This window comes from Triturus cristatus, chromosome 5_1 (assembly GCF_964204655.1).
Source record: "Triturus cristatus chromosome 5_1, aTriCri1.1, whole genome shotgun sequence".
Taxonomy (NCBI): domain Eukaryota; kingdom Metazoa; phylum Chordata; class Amphibia; order Caudata; family Salamandridae; genus Triturus; species Triturus cristatus.
The window spans coordinates 606,784,537-606,806,792 of record NC_140587.1 but is presented as its reverse complement, the minus strand read 5'-3'; the positions used below and the strand labels follow the sequence as shown (position 1 = coordinate 606,806,792).

The following is a 22,256-nucleotide window of genomic DNA, read 5'->3' as shown; positions in this document are numbered from 1 at the left end:
AATTAAATAGAGTCTGTAACAGAGGAGGGCATTGCAATAATCTTAAAAAGAGTTCTACCACTGCAGCTTCATTAAGGTGGATATCCCAGATTGTGAAAGTGCCCTTTTTAAAATTACCCTAAACCACAATCTTACAATCTCTGGCTTGCTCATTTATCAACCACCAGGGCCTTCTAAAGTCTTAAGGGAAAATCTGGGTAACAAAGTCACCATATTGGCCAGTAAATCTGCACATTTTAATATTCTGGGAGACCTCAACCTACATCTGGAAGATCTAAAGAAGGAGATTGTCAGTTTCTTAGCAGATTTAGAGGCTTGCCAGCCGTTACAATACGTTCTCAGCGTCACACATTTAGCAGGGCACCTGCTACACCCTGTATTCTCCAATCTGGCCTCCAGAAAGATTTTCCCTCCTCTTCCCATGGGTTGGTTGGATCATTTCCTTGTCTCTATTTCCCTGCGATGGCAAGGAAATCCACTACAGATTTGTCTGCAACCTGCTCTAAAGCGACCCTGGCACTAAATTAGACGTTAACCACTTCTCTAATCTGCTGCTAAGTCATAAACCCCAGCTACCCTCTTACATAGATGCAGCAAATGTCCTTTTTCAGGACTGGCATATACATGCCCTTGACAGCTGTATTCCTGCTAAACTGAGCTATTGAAAAAGAGCGCAGTCTTTGACCCATATAAAATATAAATGCAAGCAACTTGAGCGTGCTTGGAGACGCTCATATGACCTAGAAGCGAAAAACCAGTATCGCGCATCCATAAAGGTCTACCACAAGTTGACTCAGAAAGCCAGGGCTGAGTATATTGCCTCTAAAATTAAAGAGAGTAATAATCCCTCAAACATGATCTTCACCCTTCTTAAGGTTATGAAGAGTTTGAATTTGGAAACAATTGCCCATCACCAGATATATTTTTAACAAGGTGGAGAAGATATACTATAATTTTCCAACTGTATATGCCAACATAGATTGTATGGGAGGGCAAAGGCACAACGGAAACAATGTTGGAAAAACATTGTTCTCCTTCCCTCTACTATCTCTCTCTGAGGTTGAGTCTCTCTACACTAAAATTAAATCAGGCAACCCAGCTGATCCTATGAAACCAGATCAACTCCGAAAATTTCAAAAACATATTCTACCACCATGTAGGGAGCTGATTGATTTATCCCTGACCTCGGCTTCCGTACCACTCATGGAAGCATGCTAAAGTAACACTGCTATAAAAAAACGTCTTTGGAGCTATCCAAGCCGGAAAACTATCGCCCTATATCTCAGCTCCCGTTCCTGGCCGAAGCTACTCAATCTCATGTGAAAGTCTTCCTCACAGAGTTTGTAGAGCTCAATGAGATACTGGACTCCTCACAAAACGGTTTCAGATCACGCCACAGTACCAAATCCACTTTAATGGCAGTGACGGAGCAAATTCGAAGCAGTTTGGATGAAGGAAACTCTGCGGCTCCAATTCTTCTTGACCTAAGTGCCACTTTTGATAGAGTATCCCATGAGATCCTATTGTGCCGCCTGCAGGGGATAGGTATCTGGAGTGCTGCCTTGACCTTGTTCAGATCTTTTCTGGATGACAGAATGTTCCAGGTCACTGTACCTCCCCACTGTTCGCAGGACTATGCCATCTATTACTGTGTGCCGCAGGGGTCAATATTGAGTCCCACGCTCTTTAACATCGTCCTGCAACCCCTCGCTGTGGTAGCAAAAAGCAAAGGGTTGACATTAGTATCTTACACTGATGACACCCAACTGGTTATCTCCTTTTCCAAGGAATGCAAAAATAAAATCTTTAAATGTAAGGAGGGCATGCTGGCTATTGCTGATTGGATGACAGCAAACTGCTTGCAATTAAATGCCAGCAATTCCGAAATGCTACTGTTTGGGAGTGACAGTAATTTGTGGTGGAGCAATGATGGCCAGATGAGTTGAAGCTTGTACCCCTGCCTAAGGAGGAAGTGAAAGATTTGGGAATATGGATTGACAGTGGGCTATCCTTAGAAACCCAAACAAAAGCGGTCGCGGGCTTGTTTGGGTTTTTCGAGGACTAAAGCCCCTTTTAGGTTTTTTTGACTCGCAAACTCGCCAGACCATTAGCCAAGCCACAATTTTATCCAGACTGGACTACGGTAATTCCCTTTACCTTGGCGCTGATAAATCTGGGATCCAGTGCCTACAAAGGGTACAAAATGCAGCACCACACACTCTTTTTGCTCTCCCAAAATCTTGCTCAGTCTCAAAGCTTTTACCAAAGCTACACTGGCTGTCTGTTGATAAAAAAATCCAATTTAAGACATTGTGCTTTGCTCACAAAATTCTGACCCAACAGGCGCCCCCTGTCTTAGTGAATATGCCAGCACCGTACTTACAGCAACGTACATTGTGCTCAGCTAATCAGTTTTTATCCTGTACCTCCCGAGTCCTACGAGAAAGAGCCGGGGGCCACTCATTTAAGGCTTTGGTGTTTGGACCCTGGAATTCTCTTCCTGTATCCATCAGAGGTATTCTGAACCATCTAGCCTTTTGAAAGGCCATAAAAATCTGGTTATTCCCAGCTTAACCTCTCTCCCTCTGCTTGTCTTCCTGCAACGTGTACCTGGGTAGCGCTGGGACGCCCCCTCTCTGGGGCAGCAAAGCACTATATAAATCCTTTAACTTAACTTGTTACTGAAAACTCAAGCCCGGAGGAGGACATGCAAAGTATGACTCTAGGCGCTCAGTGAGAATTGTGTGACACTGCCGTCCTGTGCTTTGAATCCCTAAGGCACAAAGTCTTACCCCTACATCTGCATGCTGGTGTTGAGCTGGGGCAGGTAAGAAATATGGGAGACTTTGTTGGTTTTGTTGATGACCAGGCGGAAGAATTATTCCGCATACTGTCTGGAACTGCTTTTCATCTTGTTGCTGGATATATAAATGTATAAGGCGTGAGACCCTGACGGGTGAGTAGTCGCGCTATGCAAGCCACTTGATTGATTCATTGATTGGTTAATTGATTATTAGATTTTTCCCCTCATCTTTTGATCTTTTTTGCTGTGTGGAATTTCTACATGGTATGGAAAAACATATATTTATTGGACCTTTCTTCCCTCCTGTAAATTAACAGTTTTACTTTTTCAAGGTGTATTTCATTTGTTCAGTCTTTGACATCAATAATGACTTCTCCCAGCTCCTGGTACTGGAAGGGTAGCCAGGAGAGGAAAACAGCCTCAGTTGTTGCAGGGTTCCTACAGGATCCAAGCCCACTCTCACATGGTAACTATGTGGTAAAGTGAAGACATTCTATGAAAGCGTACAATATATATTTATGAAGATAGAAAACGAAACAGGTTTTGTTTTCAGTTTAAGTGCTATGATTTTATTTAGAATTCAATTACCACAAACTCCAGCCTCCAGTTATATACTGATACGTGATTATTATAAGTAAGGATTCATCATTTCCAATAATTAAAATATCAGAGTGTGGCCCTTCTGGCAAAAGCTGATTTGGTGCTTATCCTGGAAAATCAAGGTTGTCATTTGCTTTGCACACAAACGCAACGGTTTTGCTGCATCTCTCGTCATTCCATCTTCCAGGTTCTGTGGAAGATACAAAAGACATAATATATTTCATTCTTTTTCAGGATGCCATGTAACTAAAGACAAAATTTAAGTTTTAAATATCAGACGACATTCGCTCCAGAAATTGACGAATCTTCTTGTTGATGTTTGTATAAGATGTTTGCATTATCTACCCTGTATTTCCTCTCACATTGCTTTTATCATGAGTTTTTAACTTCATTTACGCATAGTCTAAAGTTCTCAATATGTCCCTGTATAAGTGCCCAGTCACTAATTATGCTTCCAGCCCTTGAGCTGACCTGCTGTCATTGATGAAGTGGTAGTCTTGGGATAGCCTGGCATCGGACAGGCTAGTCACCTGATTCTAAGGCCTATCAAATGGTATCCACTAAACCACTACTTCACAAGCAAATACTGATGCTTCTTTCTATAGTTTGCACCTTCAGTATATTTGATTTCTCAAAAGTAGTCCATGCTGCTAAAACCTTGTACAAAAAGTTTGACCTTGACTTAAAACTTCCCATTGTTGCCTCTCCTTTCTCTTTGAATGAACTTCTCAATACTTTCCATCCTCTGCATGCCTCCTCTTTTTAATACAGCCAAATGTAAGTCATATGCATGTGTGTATTAGTCTCTAGTATTGTATTACCTTAAATTGCGTCCTACCTCATATAAAAAAAACTAATTTGGTCCTTTTTGAAAGTCATATCCTGCAACCTAGCAATACCTAATCACTGTAGCTCAACTACTAATTCCACCAGCCATCTGCATGAACTCACATACCCCACACTAATGTTCACACCTAATTCCTACCAAAATGAATGCACCAAAAAGACACTGGAGTAAATGCCCATAATGGCCTCATTGAGAGCACAAGACTGATCCCAATGACACCAATAACCGCTAGCATTGGATTCCAGAGCGGCTTGCTCCTGACGTACAACAGTTCTGTACCTCATCAGGAGTGGCAAGTACTATATAACTGCAATTAAAATACAATACATGTGCAAATTGCTCAATAGATTAATACATTTGCAAATTGAGGAGGATTATGCCTAATGGGATCTATAAGATCAAGTGTAAAAATACCAAGATGCAAATTACCCTTGCTCCCTAAGTGCTTGACAAACTTTTGCATTCAATATTCAGATGGTAGCAAAATATGGCGAACAACGCATATACTAGTATTCATTAGGCCTGGGAGTTTTGCTCTGCCGAATTCTCCGGAATTACACAAAAATTCTGCGGGATTCCACAGCTGGACAGAGTGGGGCATTTGGTGCTATGGAATGCTGATGGTACTCTCCCCTAACTTTGGAACAATGAAATACTTAAATTCCTAATAAGGATTTCGAATTACACTATTTTACACAATGTACAAATCAAAATTACAAATGGATACCCACTGATGGCCGAGAGCAAGATGGACGACCCATGGGCACTGCTGCCTCTAGTACTGCTACTCTGCACCATGGTGTGGTCAAATATAGAGCAGTTCTGGCCTGAGCTGGTGGTTGTCAGGTGCCACTCTGGCATGTGACTGAGCCTCCCCTTGACCTGTGGGACTCTGCCTGATACCTGTCTGGAAGGAAGTCTTCGGCATTCAGAACAGGCTAATCTGTGGACCTTAAAGCCGGATGAGAACCATACTTGTGAGGGACCTTCCTGTGCTTAGGAGTGTTGGATATCAGCGCCCAATGTGCTCCTCACAGATAGTCAGTGCCCTCAAGGAGCTGTGCAATGCCCATGGGCAGCTAGTGTGGCATTTCAGGTGGGCATGGACCGACCAACAGCATTGTAGTGAGTTGGCAGTAAAAGAAACTGGCTGGGGCCCCCAGGGGCCTCCCCTCCCTCCAGGGGCACCGGGTGTGGTAGCTGCACATTCGGTGTGCATGAGCTTCAGATCTAAGCACTGGTTAATGAGAAGCCCTGTAAGTGACACTGACTGCATTGGTTGCCATGACAACTGTTTGGCAGCAACTGGTCCCCGTCATTTCACTCATGGCCATGTGTGATCTGGGAACCCTCTCTGCAGGAGGGTCGCCAGTCCTGCAGAAAACCCCGGTCTCTGATCATCATCTTGATTTTGTGATGTGCAGACTTCTTGATGCCCCCACCTCTCCCACACCCACCTGTGAAACATCCTCCCTGGCAGCACCAACAGCTCACATACTGGGTAGGAGGGGATAGGCAGCCAGGGGCACACTTAATGGGTGAAGCTGGCACCTACCTCACCCTAGATAGCGCTTGCCTCATCCTAGCTAGTCCTATCTAGCACCAGGCTTGTCCAAGGTAGCATCCGCCTTAACCTAGCTGGCATTAGCCTTATCCTAGCTAGCACCTGCATAATGAAATGATTGTAATGACACCCAACAACTGCACACAAAGGTGTGTTGTTTTAAAGGCACCAGAACCCCCTCTCTTCCATGGATGTGATTACTTTCAAACACTGCAACTACCCATGGGGGAATTGCTTTCCACTCCTCAAGTAAGAAGAGAGTTAGAGGAAATAGAAAGAGAAAGAGAAAATGTACAAGAGAGAACGTGGGAGGACAGGAGAGAAAGTGTTCGAGAGACCGGAAAGCAAAGAAAGAGAGAGAGGCTGGATTGAGAGAGCAAGTGACAAAGACTCGCAGTGCTGCATAAGTTTGCCGGTGAAGTGGCAGAATGTATTAGTTTATTAGTAGTTAAAAGAGTAACATGAAATTACTAAATTCCCCCACTTCCACCGGTGAAATTAAAAATTTCACCCATCCCTAGTATTGATGTACATTTTGCACGTGTGCTATTTTGAACATGTGGTTACCACAAGCTCAATGTGAGTTATATGTTCCAACACATTACAAGCAATTTAATTTTATTTTTCAGTAGGTAATAGCTCTAATATGGGGCAAATACCAGACAGATAACTTCACGGTCTAAATGACCATGTAAGTGTTAAGAAATTAAAGTGTTCTTACAAGTCAACAAATACATGTGATAGTGTAGAAATGAGTCCATGGATGCATGTTTGTAGCAAAAGATGATGGTAACTTGATAATGATACACACCTCGACTATGCAGATAATACACATGTGCGGAATCTGGTGCCTAGAGCCACAGTGGCCAGCACTTGCCAAAGGTAGGGCCACTGCACTCGATGAAATGCTTTTTCTGCATCGATCGAAAGGTGGAGCGCTGGTGTGTGAGAGCGGGACACATTGTCAATGAGATGCATCAGTTGTTTGATGTTGTCACTACAGCTTCATTCTGGAATAAACCTGGTTTGGTCTGAGTCAATAAAGCCCTGTATATAGGGACTGAGGTGTGCGGCCAGTATACTTGTGAAGAGAAGAGCTTGGCATATATGTTAAGCAAGGATATCGGGCGGTAGGAAAGGCATCTTGTCTGATCTCCCAGGCTTCGCAATCACTGTGATTAGACCCTCTCGCACCCGTCTCACTAAATTAGTTGCCTAAGGGTTCCAGCAGTGGGGCTAGTTGGGTGCCAAAGTCTGTGTAAAAATCTGCTGTGAACCCATCTACGCTGGACACCATACCCATCTGTGGTCGGACAATGGTGGCAAGTACCTCGCCCACTTGTGTGCTTCTGCCGTAGGGAGATGTACAGTGTATGCGGAGAAGAGATATGAGGATGTCAAATCAAAACAAATATACTTTATTTAGACAATTAAGTCCATTAAAGTGCCAAGTGCCACAAAAAGATTCAAAGAAGGATCAATACATAATTTGAACATGTGGCCCGTGGGTCCATTGATTCTGCGGTGTAGAGGTCAATATAAAAATGTTCGAATGCTTGTTCTATGTCGTGGTCAGTGCGGGCTACAGAGCCTGTTTGAGTATATTTCCCCTGAAGTCTATGGTTGTGTGCCTCTGCTCGGAGCTTACGTGCAAAGAGTTGTCCCGCCTTATTACCTCTGATGCAAAATCTCTGTTTAGTGTGAGGAGGGCTAACTCAGCTCAGTCCATGTCAAGAGCCCTGAATTGTTTACGGGCCAGGGTCAAATGGCGGCGCACTCTATGGTGCTGGTTCAATTATGTGCCTCCTCGATTTCTTGCACCTGGTTTTCTGGGGCAGTCCGCTTGTCCTTCCTAGTCCCGTTCCGCTTAGTCGATATGGCTATGAAAGAACCTTGCTCCACTGCCTTTAAGATGTGCCATAGTATTGCGATTGGAGTGTCATGGGAGTTGTATGCCTGAAAGTGGTGGTAAATCACCTCATTCACTTCTTTGATTTTAGTTGAGTAAGAGGCGCCATGTTTTATAGGCGGTTGTGCCCTATGAGTGTGTAATAGCAGCATAATGGGATCATGGTCCAGAAGGCTAGTGTCACTGATGTCAATGACAACATTTGCTGCCCCAAGGTGGGAGGATAGCAAATGTTGGAAGGCGTTCCCCGGGGAGGCTGCGGAATGAGTTCCCGACCACCCTGACCACCCTGAGGTCCCTTGATCTGTTCAGATGTGTCCGGGAGGGACTCCAGACGCCCAGCAGGAGAGGCGCCCGCTCACCGGGGGCCTGGTGGCCGATCGAAACCTCCCTCGGGGAAGAGACCAGAGGTGTGACAGAGTCGGCGCCTCTCGGTCTGGTTTGGGGGGGTTTCGTTCTCCCTCGGCCGGGCATGCGTGTTGGGGATGTGGTCGGCCCTCGGGATGTTGGTCCACGGAAGCCGGAAGGCCGTGCCCACGAGGTTCGGCGTGTTTGTAGTGTGACTTGCTGGTCGGGAGGGCCCACGCCACGAGGCTGGTCTCACACGTGCCCCCCCCAGCTGAAAGGCGGGGAGAACTACCCATCCACTTGGGAGTTCTCCTCGCTGAAGCGGAAGAATCGGGACAGGCCGTCCGCGTTGGCGTGGTCAGTCCCGGGGCGATGTTCCACAGTGAAATCCATCCCCTGGAGAGAGATGGACCAGCGTAGCAGCTTGGGGTTTTCCCCTCGCATCTGCATCAACCACCGCAGGGGTCGATGATCTGTTTGCACTCGGAAGTGTGTTCCGAACAGGTAGGGCCGTAGCTTTTTGCGGGCCCAGACTACGGCGAACGTCTCTCGTTCAATTGTGCTCCACCGCTGTTCCCGGGGCAGTAACCTTCGGCTGATGAAGGCTATGGGCTGATCTATGCCCTTGTCGTCGTATTGTGAGAGAACTGCCCCGATGCCGTGTTCCGAGGCGTCCGTCTGGACCACAAACTCCTGGGCGTAGTCGGGTGCTTTGAGTACTGGAGCCGCGCACATTGCGGCCTTTAGGGTGTCGAACGCCTTCTGGCAGGCGGGAGTCCAGTGTATTTTCTTGGGGTGTTTTTTTGGAGGTTAGTTCTGTGAGAGGGCCTGCGATGCTGCCATAGTTTTTAATAAACCTTCGGTAGTAGCCGGTGAGGCCCAGGAAGGCTCGGACTTCCGTTTGGGTTGTAGGGGGTTCCCAGGACAAGATGGCGTCGATCTTCGGCTGGAGGGGGGCGACCTGCCCACTACCCACCTGGTGCCCCAGATAAGTTACGGAGCCGTGCCCAATTTAACATTTGCTAACTTTGATGGTGAGGCCGGCCCGGCGTAGAGCCAGCAGGACTTGACGGAGGTGCTGGAGGTGCTCGGTCCATTGGGAGCTGAAGACTGCTATGTCGTCAAGGTATGCTGCGCTGAACCCCTCTAGTCCGGCCAGGACCCTGTTCACCAGCCGCTGGAAGGTGGCCGGGGCATTTTTCATTCCGAACGGCATCACTCTAAAGCGGTAGTGCCCATCCGGGGTGGAGAAGGCAGAGCGCTCCTTGGCTCCCTCGGTGAGGACAATCTGCCAGTACCCACTGGTCAGGTCGAAGGTGCTGAGGTAGCAGGCGGCCCCAAGGCGGTCAATGAGTTTGTCGGCACGGGGGATAGGGTGAGCGTCTTCTCGGGTGACCGCATTGAGGCCTCGGTAGTCCACGCAGAATCTCAGCTCGGGGGCAACACCCGGAGTAGTCGCTTTCGGAACCAGGACTACCGGGCTGGCCCAGGGGCTGTCGGAGGGTTCAATCACCCCAAGGTCTAACATCTTTGCCACCTCGGTCTGGATGCAGGTCCGGACCCGATCAGGGACCCGGTAGGCCCGATGTCTCACTGGCGGGCTGTCTCCGGTGTCCACGTCGTGGACACACCAGCTGGTGACCCCGGGGGTCAGGGAGAAGAGATCCGCGAACTGCCCTAGTAGCTGGCGGCAGTCGTCGGTCTGTTGTGCTGTGAGGGCGGTCGACAGTCTCACTCGCCCCCAGGGAGTCTGGGAGGGGCTCGGTGTCTTCTTCGGCCCCATCGTCGGTGGCCAGGAGTAGACTTAATTCGGTCCGCACAAAGTGGGGCTTGAGACGGTTCACGTGGAGAACCCGGAGGGGGTTCCGCGGGGACTGCACATCGATGAGATATGTGACTTGGCTCTTCCGCTCGATCACCTTGAAGGGCCCAGTCCATTTATCTTGGAGAGCGCAGGGTCTCACCGGGGCCATGACTCAGACTTGTTGGCCCGGCTGAAACTCGACCAGCGTAGCATTCTGGTCATACCAGCGCTTCATCTCTTCTTGACTGGCCTCGAGGTTTGCTTCTGCGAGTTCCCTGAATTTTCGGGTCTGGTTGCGGAGCGCCAAGATGTATCGGAACACGTCCGGAGGGGTCCCCCGGGGGGTTGCTTCCCACCCCTCCTTGACCAGGCTCAGGGGTCCTCGGACGGGGTGTCCATATAACAGTTCGAATGGGCTGAATCCCAGGGATTTTTGCGGAACCTTCCGGTAGGCGAACAGGAGACATGGGAGGAGGACGTCCCACCTCCGGCGTAGGGGTTCCTCAAGGCCCATGATCATCCCTTTCAGTGTCTTGTTAAAGCGCTCGACTAGGCCGTTTCCTTGGGGGTGGTACGGGGTGTTGACTTTGTACGATACTCCGCACTGCTGCCAGAGGGACTTCATATATCGGGAGATAAAGTTCGTACCCCGGTCACTCACGACTTCGCGGGGGAACCCCATGCGGGAGAAGATCCCCATCAAGGCCCGGCCCACCACGGGGGCCGTCACGGTGCGGAGAGGGATGGCTTCGGGGTAACGGGTGGCATGGTCCACCAGGACGAGGATGAACCGGTGGCCCTGGGCGGTCTTAGGGTCCAGTGGTCCGACAATGTCGATTCCTACCCGCTCAAAAGGGGTACTGATGACGGGGAAGGGTTGGAGCGGAGCCTTGCGCTTGCCCCCACTCTTTCCGCTGGCCTGGCACGTGGGGCAGGACTTGCAGTGGGCCTCCACATTTGCTCGCATCTTGGGCCAATAGAAGTGGGTGACGAGTCGCTGGTAGGTCTTATCCTGGCCTAAGTGTCCGGCCAGGGGTACATCATGGGCCAGGCCCAGGAGAAGGCTTCGGAAGCGTAGGGGTACTACTAGTACTCGGGCCGATCCCAACTCGGCCGACTTCTGTTCACTGTACAGCAGTCCGTTCTCCCAGTATACCCAGTGGGTGCCAGTCCGGTCGCCTGCTGCTTGGGCCTCGGCCTGTTGTCGGGGTCCAATGAGGGACGGGCAGGTGGATTGTTCTTGGCAGAACTCTTCACGGGAGGGGCCCCCTTCGCAGGGCCACGGGGCCAGTTCTGGCAAGTCCCCGAGTTTGGTCAGGGTTTCGGGGTCGGAAGGCCCGGATTCTTCGCCGGGAGCGGTTGGTTTGTCCAGAAGGGGGTCGTTGGCCTCTGGTGGTGTATCCTGGCTCTCGGGGATGGTGGCGGTGTTCAGGGGCATGGCCTCTCCCCCCGCGGAGGAAGGCGCCCGGAGAGTCATCGAGCGCGTGGTGGCGCATACCCACTCGGGTAGGCCCATCATCTCGAGGTGGGCCCTTCGTTCCACTTATCCCCACGGGGAGTTCTCCAGGTCGTTGCCCAGGAGGCAGTCCACGGGCTGGGAGGTTCGGACCGCTACTTTTAACTTGCCGGTGACTCCCCCCCATTCGAAGGGGACTAGGGCCATCCGGCAGAGGCTCTCGGAATTGTCTGATGATATGACGGGGCAAAAGGCGTCAGGCAGGATCTGATCCTCGGAAATCAGGTGACAATGGACCGCCGTGACACTCGCCCCCGTGTCCCGGAGCCCCTCGATGCGGTGACCGTTGACCGTTACCTGCTGTCGGTACTTCTTCGTGTTGGCGGGCAGGGCCGTTCCGGGGACCATCTCTCGGTCCCCTAGGGAGACCAAGGCCATGGCGGCTGGTTCCCATTCTTCTGAGTCTTCCATCTCTTCCCCCAGGGCTACAGAGGCCATCTGTCGAGCCGGCGGGGTGGTGGTGGCGGTCCGCTGGTACAGGGGACACTGGGGGTCGCTGGCATAGTGTCCGGTCTGTTGGCAGTGGAAGCAGGTGATCCTCACTCGGGGCCCCGGCCTCCCTGGTGGCCCGGTGCTGGCTGGAGGCGGAGCTGGAAAGGGCGGAGATTGTCCTCTGGGAGGGCTGAGCGGGGATCCCCATGGGAGCTCCCTTTGCCGGCCTTGGTTCCCTCCGCCCCTCTGGCGGGGGGGTCCCTGACTGTGGCGACCGTAGTCTCCCACAGGGCCCCGGGAGGTCCGGGTGCTCACCCACCGGTCAGCCTCGACGGCCAGTTTCCGAGGGTCTGTGAGTTTGCTGTCCAGGAGGTGCTGGCGCAGCTCTACGAAGCAATTAGCGGCCAAGTGTTCCCATGCGATTAGGTCGAACAGCTCCTCAAAGGTGGAGACCTTGCTGCCCTTGATCCATCCGTCCAAGGCCCGGCTGTAAAAGTTCACGTACTCCACCCAGGTGGTACCGGGTATCTTTTTGCAGTCTCTAAACCGTTGCCGGTACATTTCAGGGGTGAGCCCATATCTGGCTACCAGGGCCTCTTTCATGTGACTGTAGGAGTTCATCACGGTGGAGGGCAGGTCCAGCAGGGTATCTCTCCCCTCACTCAGGAACCGGCCCCACAGCCCAGCCCCCCAGTCTTTCTGCGGGACTCGGTGGGAGGTCATGGCGACTTCGTAGGCCTTGAACCATTGCTGAATGTCGTCGTTCTTATAGTATTCTTTCACCACATCTTTGGGGATGTGGACCTTTGGTTCCACGGTGGAGGAGATGGGTTGGGTTTCCGAGGGTCGGGCCTCCGCCCTCTTGGCCTTGAGCTCGATTTCTTTTAGGCTACGTTCGTGCTCTAGTTGGAGTTTCTTTTCTTGGTGTTCTCTCTGTCGTTTCTTTTCCTCTAGTTCTCCTTGTAGGCGTAATTGTTCCACCGCCAGTTTTTTCTCGGCCAGTTTTATCTCTCCTTCGATTTTTAATTTTGCTAGTTCCAGTTCGTGGTTGCGACCTCTTTCTCGGTCCGCTAGTTCCTCTGGGGATAGGCCCCCCTCGGGGGCGCCGTTCCTCCCCGGGCTGCTTCGTGGTTCGTTGGGATACTCTCCTTCTGTTTGTGTCCGGGGAGCTTCTGCCTCGACCCAGGTTTTTAATGCCCCCTGGAAGTCCTCTTTCGCGCTTAGTCCGGTGGTAGCGATTCCAAAGTCTTTGCAAAATTGTTTCAGTTCTCGGTGCGTATAAGAATCTAACTGGTCTTTTTGAAATGCCGTGCTCGGGTTGGTGCCTGCGGCACCTAGGGAAGTTTCTCCTTCCATTTCTTCTTGGTAGTGCGTAAGCCGTCTACTGCACGATCTCTAGGTGTTGGCTCGGATCCCGTCGCCTGCCACCAAATGTTGGAAGGCGTTCCCCGGGGAGGCTGCAGAATGAGTTCCCGACCACCCTGAGGCCCACCTTTCCCAGAATTAGGCCGAGCAAGAGCAGGGAGGCCCTTCCTGGAAGGGTCTCGCACCTAGGAGCGCACGCGCTGCGCTTACTCTCTCTTCGGATAGAGGGACACCACACTGTAGGTCGTTATAAGGCAATAAGCTTTTATCGGTAGTTGTCAGGGATCTTTATGATCCGGCAGGCAGGTGCAAAATTAATGCCACAAGCGGCAGCGATCTCGTGATGAGGGAAAAGAGGTAGCGGGACAGTCTTTCAATCAGTGTCTCTGCGAGGTATCCGGCGCACAGCTCTCAATCCTCGAGCTGAGGGGATGTTGCTTCTCTCGGCAATCTCTGCCGTTTCTCTTGGAGGAGTGGGCCGCGAGTCACTCAGCAGGCACCGGAGGTTCGTAGTTCGGGGAGCCACGACGGCGTCAGCAGGGCTCAGATGGTTCAGAGTTCGGGGAGCCGCGACGGCGTCAGCAGGGCTGAGATGGTTCAGAGTTCGGGGAGCCGCGACGGCGTCAGCAGGGCTCAGATGGTTCAGAGTTCGGGGAGCCGCGACAGCGTCAGCAGGGCTCAGATGGTTCAGAGTTCGGGGAGCCGTGACAGCGTCAGCAGGGCTCAGGTGGTTCAGAGTTCGGGTAGCGTTCTTCTGTTCGGTGAGCGATCGAGCCGCGACCAGGTCAGCAGGCTCTCATCAGTCCAGGTCTTCTTCGCCTCTCGTCCCTTCAGCACCCCTTGTTATACTCCCCCTCCTCTTTGAAGTCCGGAGTCCTCGCGGAGAGGGGTCTGGTGCCTGGGGGCGGTGTGTCGGGGTTTCCTGTCGCTCAGCCCCTTGATCTGTTCAGATGTGTCCGGGAGGGACTCCAGACGCCCAGCAGGAGAGGCGCCCGCTCACCGGGGGCCTGGTGGCCGATCAAAACCTCCCCCGGGGAAGAGACCAGAGGTGTGACAGAGTCGGCGCCTCTCGGTCTGGTTTGGGGGGGGTTTCGTTCTCCCTCGGCCGGGCATGCGTGTTGGGGATCTGGTCGGCCCTCGGGATGTTGGTCCACGGAAGCCGGAAGGCCGTGCCCACGAGGTTCGGCGTGTTTGTAGTGTGACTTGCTGGTCGGGAGGGCCCACGCCACGAGGCCGGTCTCACAGCAAAGAGTAGTCTATGCAGGGCACGTATAACATAGGTGGGGTGCAGAAAAGGTAGAGTACTCTCTCGTTGTGGGGTGGTGAACCTAACCAGACATCTATGAGGCCCACCTCTCAAACGGCAACTCCTCCAAGTTCATAACTGTACCTGTCTTTGGGTCTATCTTTCAAGGTCAGCATTAAAGACCAGATTAAAGTCTCTCCATATTGTAATGTCTGAATCTGGGGATGTTGGATCTTGATTAAGGGGCCGGAAAAGGAAACGTTCCTGTTGTTCATTAGGAGTGTAAATCATAACAATCATAAAGGTGTATGTTAAGAGGGTAAGTCGTAACACCCGGAGTCAGCCCGTAACTTCGGCTTGGGTCTGCAGCACCTGTCCCTGGAACTTGGAAGAGAGGAGTATAGCCACACCTGCTTTTTTACTGGGGCCTGATGAAAATTGTTGTTAGTTAAACAAGCATGATTTTAGCTGTCTCCAGTCTTTCAGTAGAGGTGCATTTCTTGTTGGATGCATATGTCGCAGCTCATTTCCCTAAGCATCGACAAAGGGCTTGTCGTTTGTTGGGGACATGAAGACTCCTGACATCTGAAACTGAGTATTTAAAGCATTGAGGGTGGCATTTACGGTTGGCTGTGTGGAACTGGCATGGGTAGTAAATATCACTGGCTGGCATGGGGAGGAACTGATAGTGCAGCAGACTGTCAAGTAACTGTGCAGATCAGCAAAGGGGATGGGTAGGAAAGGTTGGGGGTAACTAACGGAATAGTACCCATCATAGGGGCCTGTGACATGGTGTAAGGGGGGTTGTGTCTGAGAATATGAGAGGTCCTTATGCCTAAGTTGAGGGAAGGGCTTCCCTTACCCGTCTGTGTGTTTTGTAAAAAAGACTGCGGTCCCAAGTGCAAGTCATATTGGGAGGAGAGAAACCGTCTTTGCAGTATTGCACCCAATTTGCAGAGACTCAGCAGCAAATTCTCCATTCCTAATATCATCACAATTTGCACATCACACATCAATTATTAAAAACATCATTGCAGATTTAAAAACAATTAATTAATACAAAATTCTAATTCTTTAAAAATTCTATCACAAGTCCTCATTTTTTATTTTTTTGTTATTAGCTATATGTTCTTAATCTGCAATGAGTCTCTGCAAATAGGACATGCAATACAGAGTGGAATTATTTAATACACTAGGGGGCCGATTCCGATCCTGGAGAAACCGGGTACGGACCGTCGGACGGAGCATTTTCCCCGTCCAACTCGTACCCGGTTAAAAAACATTACAAAAATGCAAGTACGATTCGTATGGAAACACTATTTCCGTACGATTCGTACAAAACACCGACCGACGAATATATACATACAAATGTGATTCGGGAAAGCGACGACGTGACGTCGGGACGCATTCAGGCTGCGTTTCACGAACTAGGAAGTACGATCCGTACCAACGTCACCCCGCACGGATTATATTTTCCGGCTGCCAAAAACTGCCGGGAAATCAGGACGACGTGCACAAGGAGCACCTGTACGCGACGGACAGCCATGGACCCGAACCTACTTGTCATCCCAGCCCTCATAGCAGTCCACCTGCTCTACAGGAACCGACGCAGACGCCGCAGAAGGTCAGAACAACACCTAGGGGCAAAGGGGGGGGCAGGGGCAGGACACATAACCCCCACCCAAGTCACAAATCATACATGCCCTGGACATACCTGACCTTCAGGGCCTGGTCACTTCGAGGGGGTGGGGGCGTGTCCAGCAACGCATGCGTCCGCCACAACGGAAGTGGATGTTGACGCGAACCGGTAACACAACAATTCTGGTACGTACCGTACCCACGCCTTAAGAGCGTGGGTACGGGTCGTACCACGCCCACCCCTACGTCACCCCAACAATGGCGGTACGGCCCGTACCCACGTTCTAAAGGCCTGGGTACGGGCCATACCAGGGGGGGCATCATGTGGGGGGGAAGGACCAGACACCGCAGGGACAGGAGGGGCAAGGGTAGGTGTTGTGGGTGCAGCGACTGAGGACTCCACCACAGGGGGTGGGGCAGCGCCAAAGGTGGTGGTGTGAATGGCGCTGCACACGGTTGCAAGGTCCCCCAGCGTTTCCCCTGCACCCGAAGGAACCACAGGCCCCAAGGAGGGGGGGGGTCGGAGGGATGGGTCGCAGCGCTACTGGGGGAGGGTGTGGACAGGGGGGGAATCAACTACCCTGACCGGGGACTCCTTTGACCACTTGCGGGGTGGTGTCACACTGGGGCTCAGGGACAGAGCGGCCATGAAGGAATCTTTGCTGGAATCTTGGCCAGGAGAGCTGAGGGGAGTGGATTTGGAGGGAGTGGGTTGTGAGGAATGTGGACTCCCACTGTGGCTGTGTGTCTTCCGTTTGCCCCCCGACCCAGTGGGTGTGCCTACTTCACCCTGTGTGTGCGTGACAGGAGGTGTGCGCTTGGCCGTCCCTGGTGGTGTGGTGCCTGTATCTGGTGGGGTGCGTGCATGGGTACGTCTGGGTGTGCTTGGGACAGGCATGGGAGTGGGAAGTGTGGATGGTGCAGGGGTAGGGGGGGACGCAGCGCTGCAGAAGACCCACTGCTGCAGTCAGTGTCGAGTCTATGGACATCAGCAACTGGAGTTGGTCAGACTGCGCAGCTGAGATGCCCTCCATGTATGCCTCCATCTGGGTGAGCACCCGGGTGTGGCCATGGAGGACATTAAGCATCGCAGTCTGACCAACCTGCAACTGGTGCAGGATGTCCACAGACTCGGCATTCACGGCAGCAGTGGAGACAGGGGCAGGGGGTGCGGTGCCTGGCAAGAAGGAGACACGTGGTGACCGAGCACGGCGGGAAGGGATCCGAGCAAGTGGGAGGCCGGTGATGGGAATGGAGGGGGCGGGTAGAGATGGAGTGCTGCTTTCAGCTGTGGGAGCAGCCTCCGCCCCCTCTGGGAGCTCAGCCTCGGACCCGTCAGCGTCATAGTTGGTGGTGGGACTGGACAGGTCCTCCACCTCACTCCCCTCGGCCTCCGTGCCACTCGATGCGCCAGACAAGACAGCACTGGTGCTCGCTCCCTCCTCACGGTCCGTGCCAGTGTCTCCCTCGGAGTGCCCCGACGATGCTGTGGGCAAGGTGAAGAGACAGGAACTAATCAGACACCTGTATACATATGTCACATGAGTCAAATCTACATAGGTCACAGTGCATAGCCTGAAAAGCAACATGAGTAACATCTACAATACAAGGTACATATGTAGGCCCTGCAACACACAGTTGGTTGACCCACCATGCCACTGAGAAACAATGGAGAGCATGACACAACAGCAAATTACTTGATATCAAATTGGACAGAGGCGCCAGGCTCTGGGGACAATCGTGCACAGCATCTGCACCACACGGCATTGCAAAAAAAGGGATGAGCAGGAACCATGTCTATTAACTCTTTGCACATGCTGCAAAGCTAATACATTAAACCATGCCCAACATGACTGGGTCACTGCACCTTGAGTGTATGTCCAGACAAACATTACACACAGGCCAGACCTAGCAAGAAGACTTCAGATTTTGACATGTAGGCCTTTCCCGCACAAACCACCCCCTACCTGAGACAATGTGATTGAGACAAAGGAAGTACTTACACCTCTTACTCTGGGATAAAAACACATGGCCTGCACTAAATCCTCATTGTACACAAACTACCCCTGGTGCGCCTGTCCACATATATCATTGACAATCAACCATCATCAGATTGTCGTACCAAGATACACAGGCACTGCCCACTGTGAGTATGCACAAGCAAAATTGGCTCACACTGTACAGTGGACACATGTAGCACAGTTTACGTAAATACAGATGAGGCCAGGGTACAATGCCACAGAGCCCAACCTATGCCGAAGACACAGAGAATGTCCACATTGTTGGATGACACACATGACACCTAGGAAAAGGTGCCCCAGGGCACGGCAGTGGCCACACTCCTCCATGGTCCTGGATGGATATGACTGCAACTGAAGCAACCGTCCCTGCACTATGCATTACTCCCACTCATGCACATCATGTCAGAGGGCACAACATTGGACATGCATGCTGTAGGGCAGTAAACTTTTAAGACACACTCCTATGTCGGGACTCACCATCAGTGCCAACTGACATGGACCCCACAATGACTGAACTGGCCAGGGCACAGGCAAGGTCCCAAAACCTGTTACACACCACCCCCACACATGATGCTGCAAGCATTGGGCACTTGGATTAACTGCCTGCCTAGATAACCTTGTGGAAGAGTGACTACACACAGACCAGGGAACACATGGCAAGGAGGGGAAGGGAGGAAGAACAGCACCGGTTTACTTTGGGGAACAGGTTATGCAATGCACATTTAAACCCTGGCAGTATATCCATGCAACTGCGCACTTCCAAAAGCTGGTGACACACAACAAACACACATGTACCTACCCCCTTCCTGCTGCTGCTTCTCCCGTAAGCGCCTATCCAAGTCGGGGAAGACCACCGCCAGCACACGCTTATGGATGTGGGTCATACGCCGGCGCCCACGGTTCTTGTGGCTCTCAGGTGAGTCCCCCAGCAGGACCCGTGCGATCCTCCTCGTCCAGCACCGGATATCCTGCCAGCGTTTCCTCACCTGGGCTAGGCGCCGCTTCCGACCCTCCGTCTCCCTCACGGCACTGACGGCTTGCTTCCATATCTCCCCCTTGGCATGGACGCCTACCTGTGAGGATGCAAAAGTGAGAATACTTTAATACACCTGAGCAATGACACAGAGACACACATATTAATAATTTGTCTTGTTTGAACAGGCCATTGTATGCAGGCAACTCATTGCACCTTTGTCAAAGGGACATTATCCTCTGGGGAAGGCCAAATGCACTACGTGGCATTGAAAGTACACAGGTGGCATGAGGGGTGCCACACAATCAATGATCCTGGATCACACTGTGCATCACAAGCTACACCAGGATTATGTACAGCACCTCAAAGCAGTCACATGCCCCAGCCCACTGACGCAACCTCAGCAGAGTACACAGACACACACAGGCACAGGACAATCACCTGCCATTGCTAACTGCGGGTACAAACCTCACTCTGCCCATGTGCCACTAGACTGGGGGGTGTCACAGGTGTGGGGCTGGCTCAGCACGGCAGTCACACAGCACTGCTCCCTGCTCACATCAGATGGACAGAGTATATCCATCCCTCATGCAGCTGGTGTGCAACACTCCCGATATGCACTCACCCACATGACAGGGGACTTACACACACACATCAATGTCCAGGGGACGAACACATCATTTGGACACTCACAGCACAGGTACACTAAACAAACACACATCTATGGGTACTGTCACCTGTCACACTGGGGGGACCACAGAATCACATCAGGACTGGAGAAACAACATTCCCAGGAGGAGTAGCCAGGCAGAATGTGGCATGCACCATGCATTGATTGTCACAGTAAGCACTATGCAAGTGAGGAGTGCACACAGGAACTACAGCATGCCCTGCATGGGAGACATGAGGCCTTACCCACCCTGGGACCCACTCTAAACAACATTGCATGTCTGTCACACATGGACACAATGCCAGAAGTCACAGTCACAAAAAAGGGGCACAGTCTAAGCTAGTGGAGACAGCACTCACCTGCTCCCCTGGTCGACCATACAGCATGGTGTACTGTGGGAGGATCACATCCACCAACGCCATATTCTCCTCCATGGTGAATGGCTGGGTCCTCTCCACAGACCTGGACATGGTGCCAGAGGAATCAAGAGCAGCAGCAGTGTTGTGGAATGAAAGGATGTGCAGGCAAGTGCTCTCTCATGGGACCTGGCTGCCTTATATCTGCCTTGCTGGCCTGTTTCATTTACAGGAGTACAGAGTGATTGGTCAGTCACATTAGCAACCTACGTTTCCTCCAATCCCTTTAAACCTACCCCAGTGAGTGGCTTTGCATGGTTTAAAAATTGAGCATGATGTCAAGTCAACAACCACTTTGCAACAAAGTATATTGTTTCCAACCGACTTCTGCTGGCCACCTGATGCAAAAATTCAAACTTTAAACTCGGTCTCCATGACAACCAGCATGCATTTAGGCCCTTATACTTGTCCCTCATGTGTCCCCTATGTTATTTCAATATTTACACACAGGTACGGTGCGTTCCACGGCCCTAGGGCACCCCAAATGCAGTGAAACGGACCGTACAGGCGTGTGTACGGTCCTTATCACTATGGGAGTGCTCACGTATGCGTATGCCATAGTAATACGGACCGTACACACACGTGTACAGTCCGTGTTACTATGGCATACGCATACGCCAGCACTCCCATAGTGATAGTGACCCTACACACGCGTGTACGGTCTGTATTACTATGGCGTATGCATACTCCAGCACTCCCATAGTGATAGGGACCCTACACACGCGTGTACGGTCCGCATTACTATGGCGTACGCATACGCCAGCACTCCCATAGTGATAGGGACCCTACACACGCGTGTACGGACCGTATCACTATGGCGTACGCCTACGGCGACACAGCCATAGTGATACGGTCCGTACAGACGCCTGTACGGACCGTATCACTATGGCTGTGTCGCCGTAGGCGTACGCCATAGTGATACGGACCCTACACCCGCCTGTACGGACCGTATCACAATGGCGTACGCCTACGGCGACACAGCCATAGTGATACGGTCCGTACAGACGCCTGTACAGACCGTATCACTATGGCTGTGTCGCCGTAGGCGTACGCCATAGTGATACGGACCCTACACCTGCGTGTACTGACCGTATCACTATGGCGTACGCTTACGGCGACACAGCCATAGTGATTCGGTCCGTACAGACGCCTGTACGGACCGTATCACTATGGCTGTGTCGCCGTAGGCATACGCCATAGTGATACAGACCCTACACCCGCGTGTACGGACCGTATCACTATGGCGTACGCCTACGGCGACACAGCCATAGTGATACGGTCTGTACAGATGCCTTCAGAGCGTGTGTGTGGTGCGTTCCACACCTCACACTGGTGACAGGCGGCACACAGAAAGGAATTGAGCTGTCATACTTGTCCGAGGCTAGACATCAAGTCATTGTCAGTGCAGTCCTACATGTCTCGGGCCTAGGTGTGTCAGGCTGTGATGTGGTACATATCTCCTCATGTCTGTACCCATGAGATGTGTGATGAGCTGTGTACACATGTCATGTGTCAAGGTGCACTATGTGCCACACATCCCCTTCGCAGCTTTGACATGTGTGCATGTCAAACAGACTTGTTGGGCACTGCGTCACTGGCATGGCACAGTTGCCAACACCCGCAACTGTCCCCTGATGCCAGGTACACGGATAATGACACCTGACATGTGACTACCGGCGTAGCACGATGTGAGTATGTCATGTGTGCGTCATGTGTTCCCATTAGCTTGCTGTTGCTGTTCCGTCACATGCATCTGCAGTTGCTGCATCCAACATGTGCATGTGTGTGGATGGGCATGGCACACTGACATGCACACCAGGACACATGTGGAATCAGACATAACGTGTGCATGTATACATCGAACATGGACTTGCGAGACAAGGACATATCTGCGTAGTGTCAATGTATGTGTGCACAGGTTTGACATGTACTCCTTCATGGCAAGGTGTGTGGTCTGTCCTTTTGTCAGGGACATGTGACCTGTGCCTCTAGTGTTCCGCAACCTGTCTGTATGATACATATCCTTCTTCTGCACACATGTGGATGTCTGTCACTCCTGTAATGCGTCTGACTGTTCACTGACACTGGCCCACAGCTAGTTGCA

General features: G+C 51.6%; 1 protein-coding gene across 1 annotated transcript in view; it reads right to left on the bottom strand.

The window, feature by feature from the left end:
• Positions 1–3,344: 3,344 nt before the first annotated feature.
• Positions 3,345–22,256, bottom strand: part of LOC146831264 (lectin-like) — a 66,552-nt gene continuing 47,640 nt past the window's right edge. Inside the window, exon 6 of the mRNA XM_085604126.1 lies at positions 3,345–3,593. Within this exon, the coding sequence (XP_085460252.1) occupies positions 3,508–3,593 (86 nt within the window). The 3' untranslated portion in view covers positions 3,345–3,507. The remainder of the gene's footprint in view (positions 3,594–22,256) is intronic.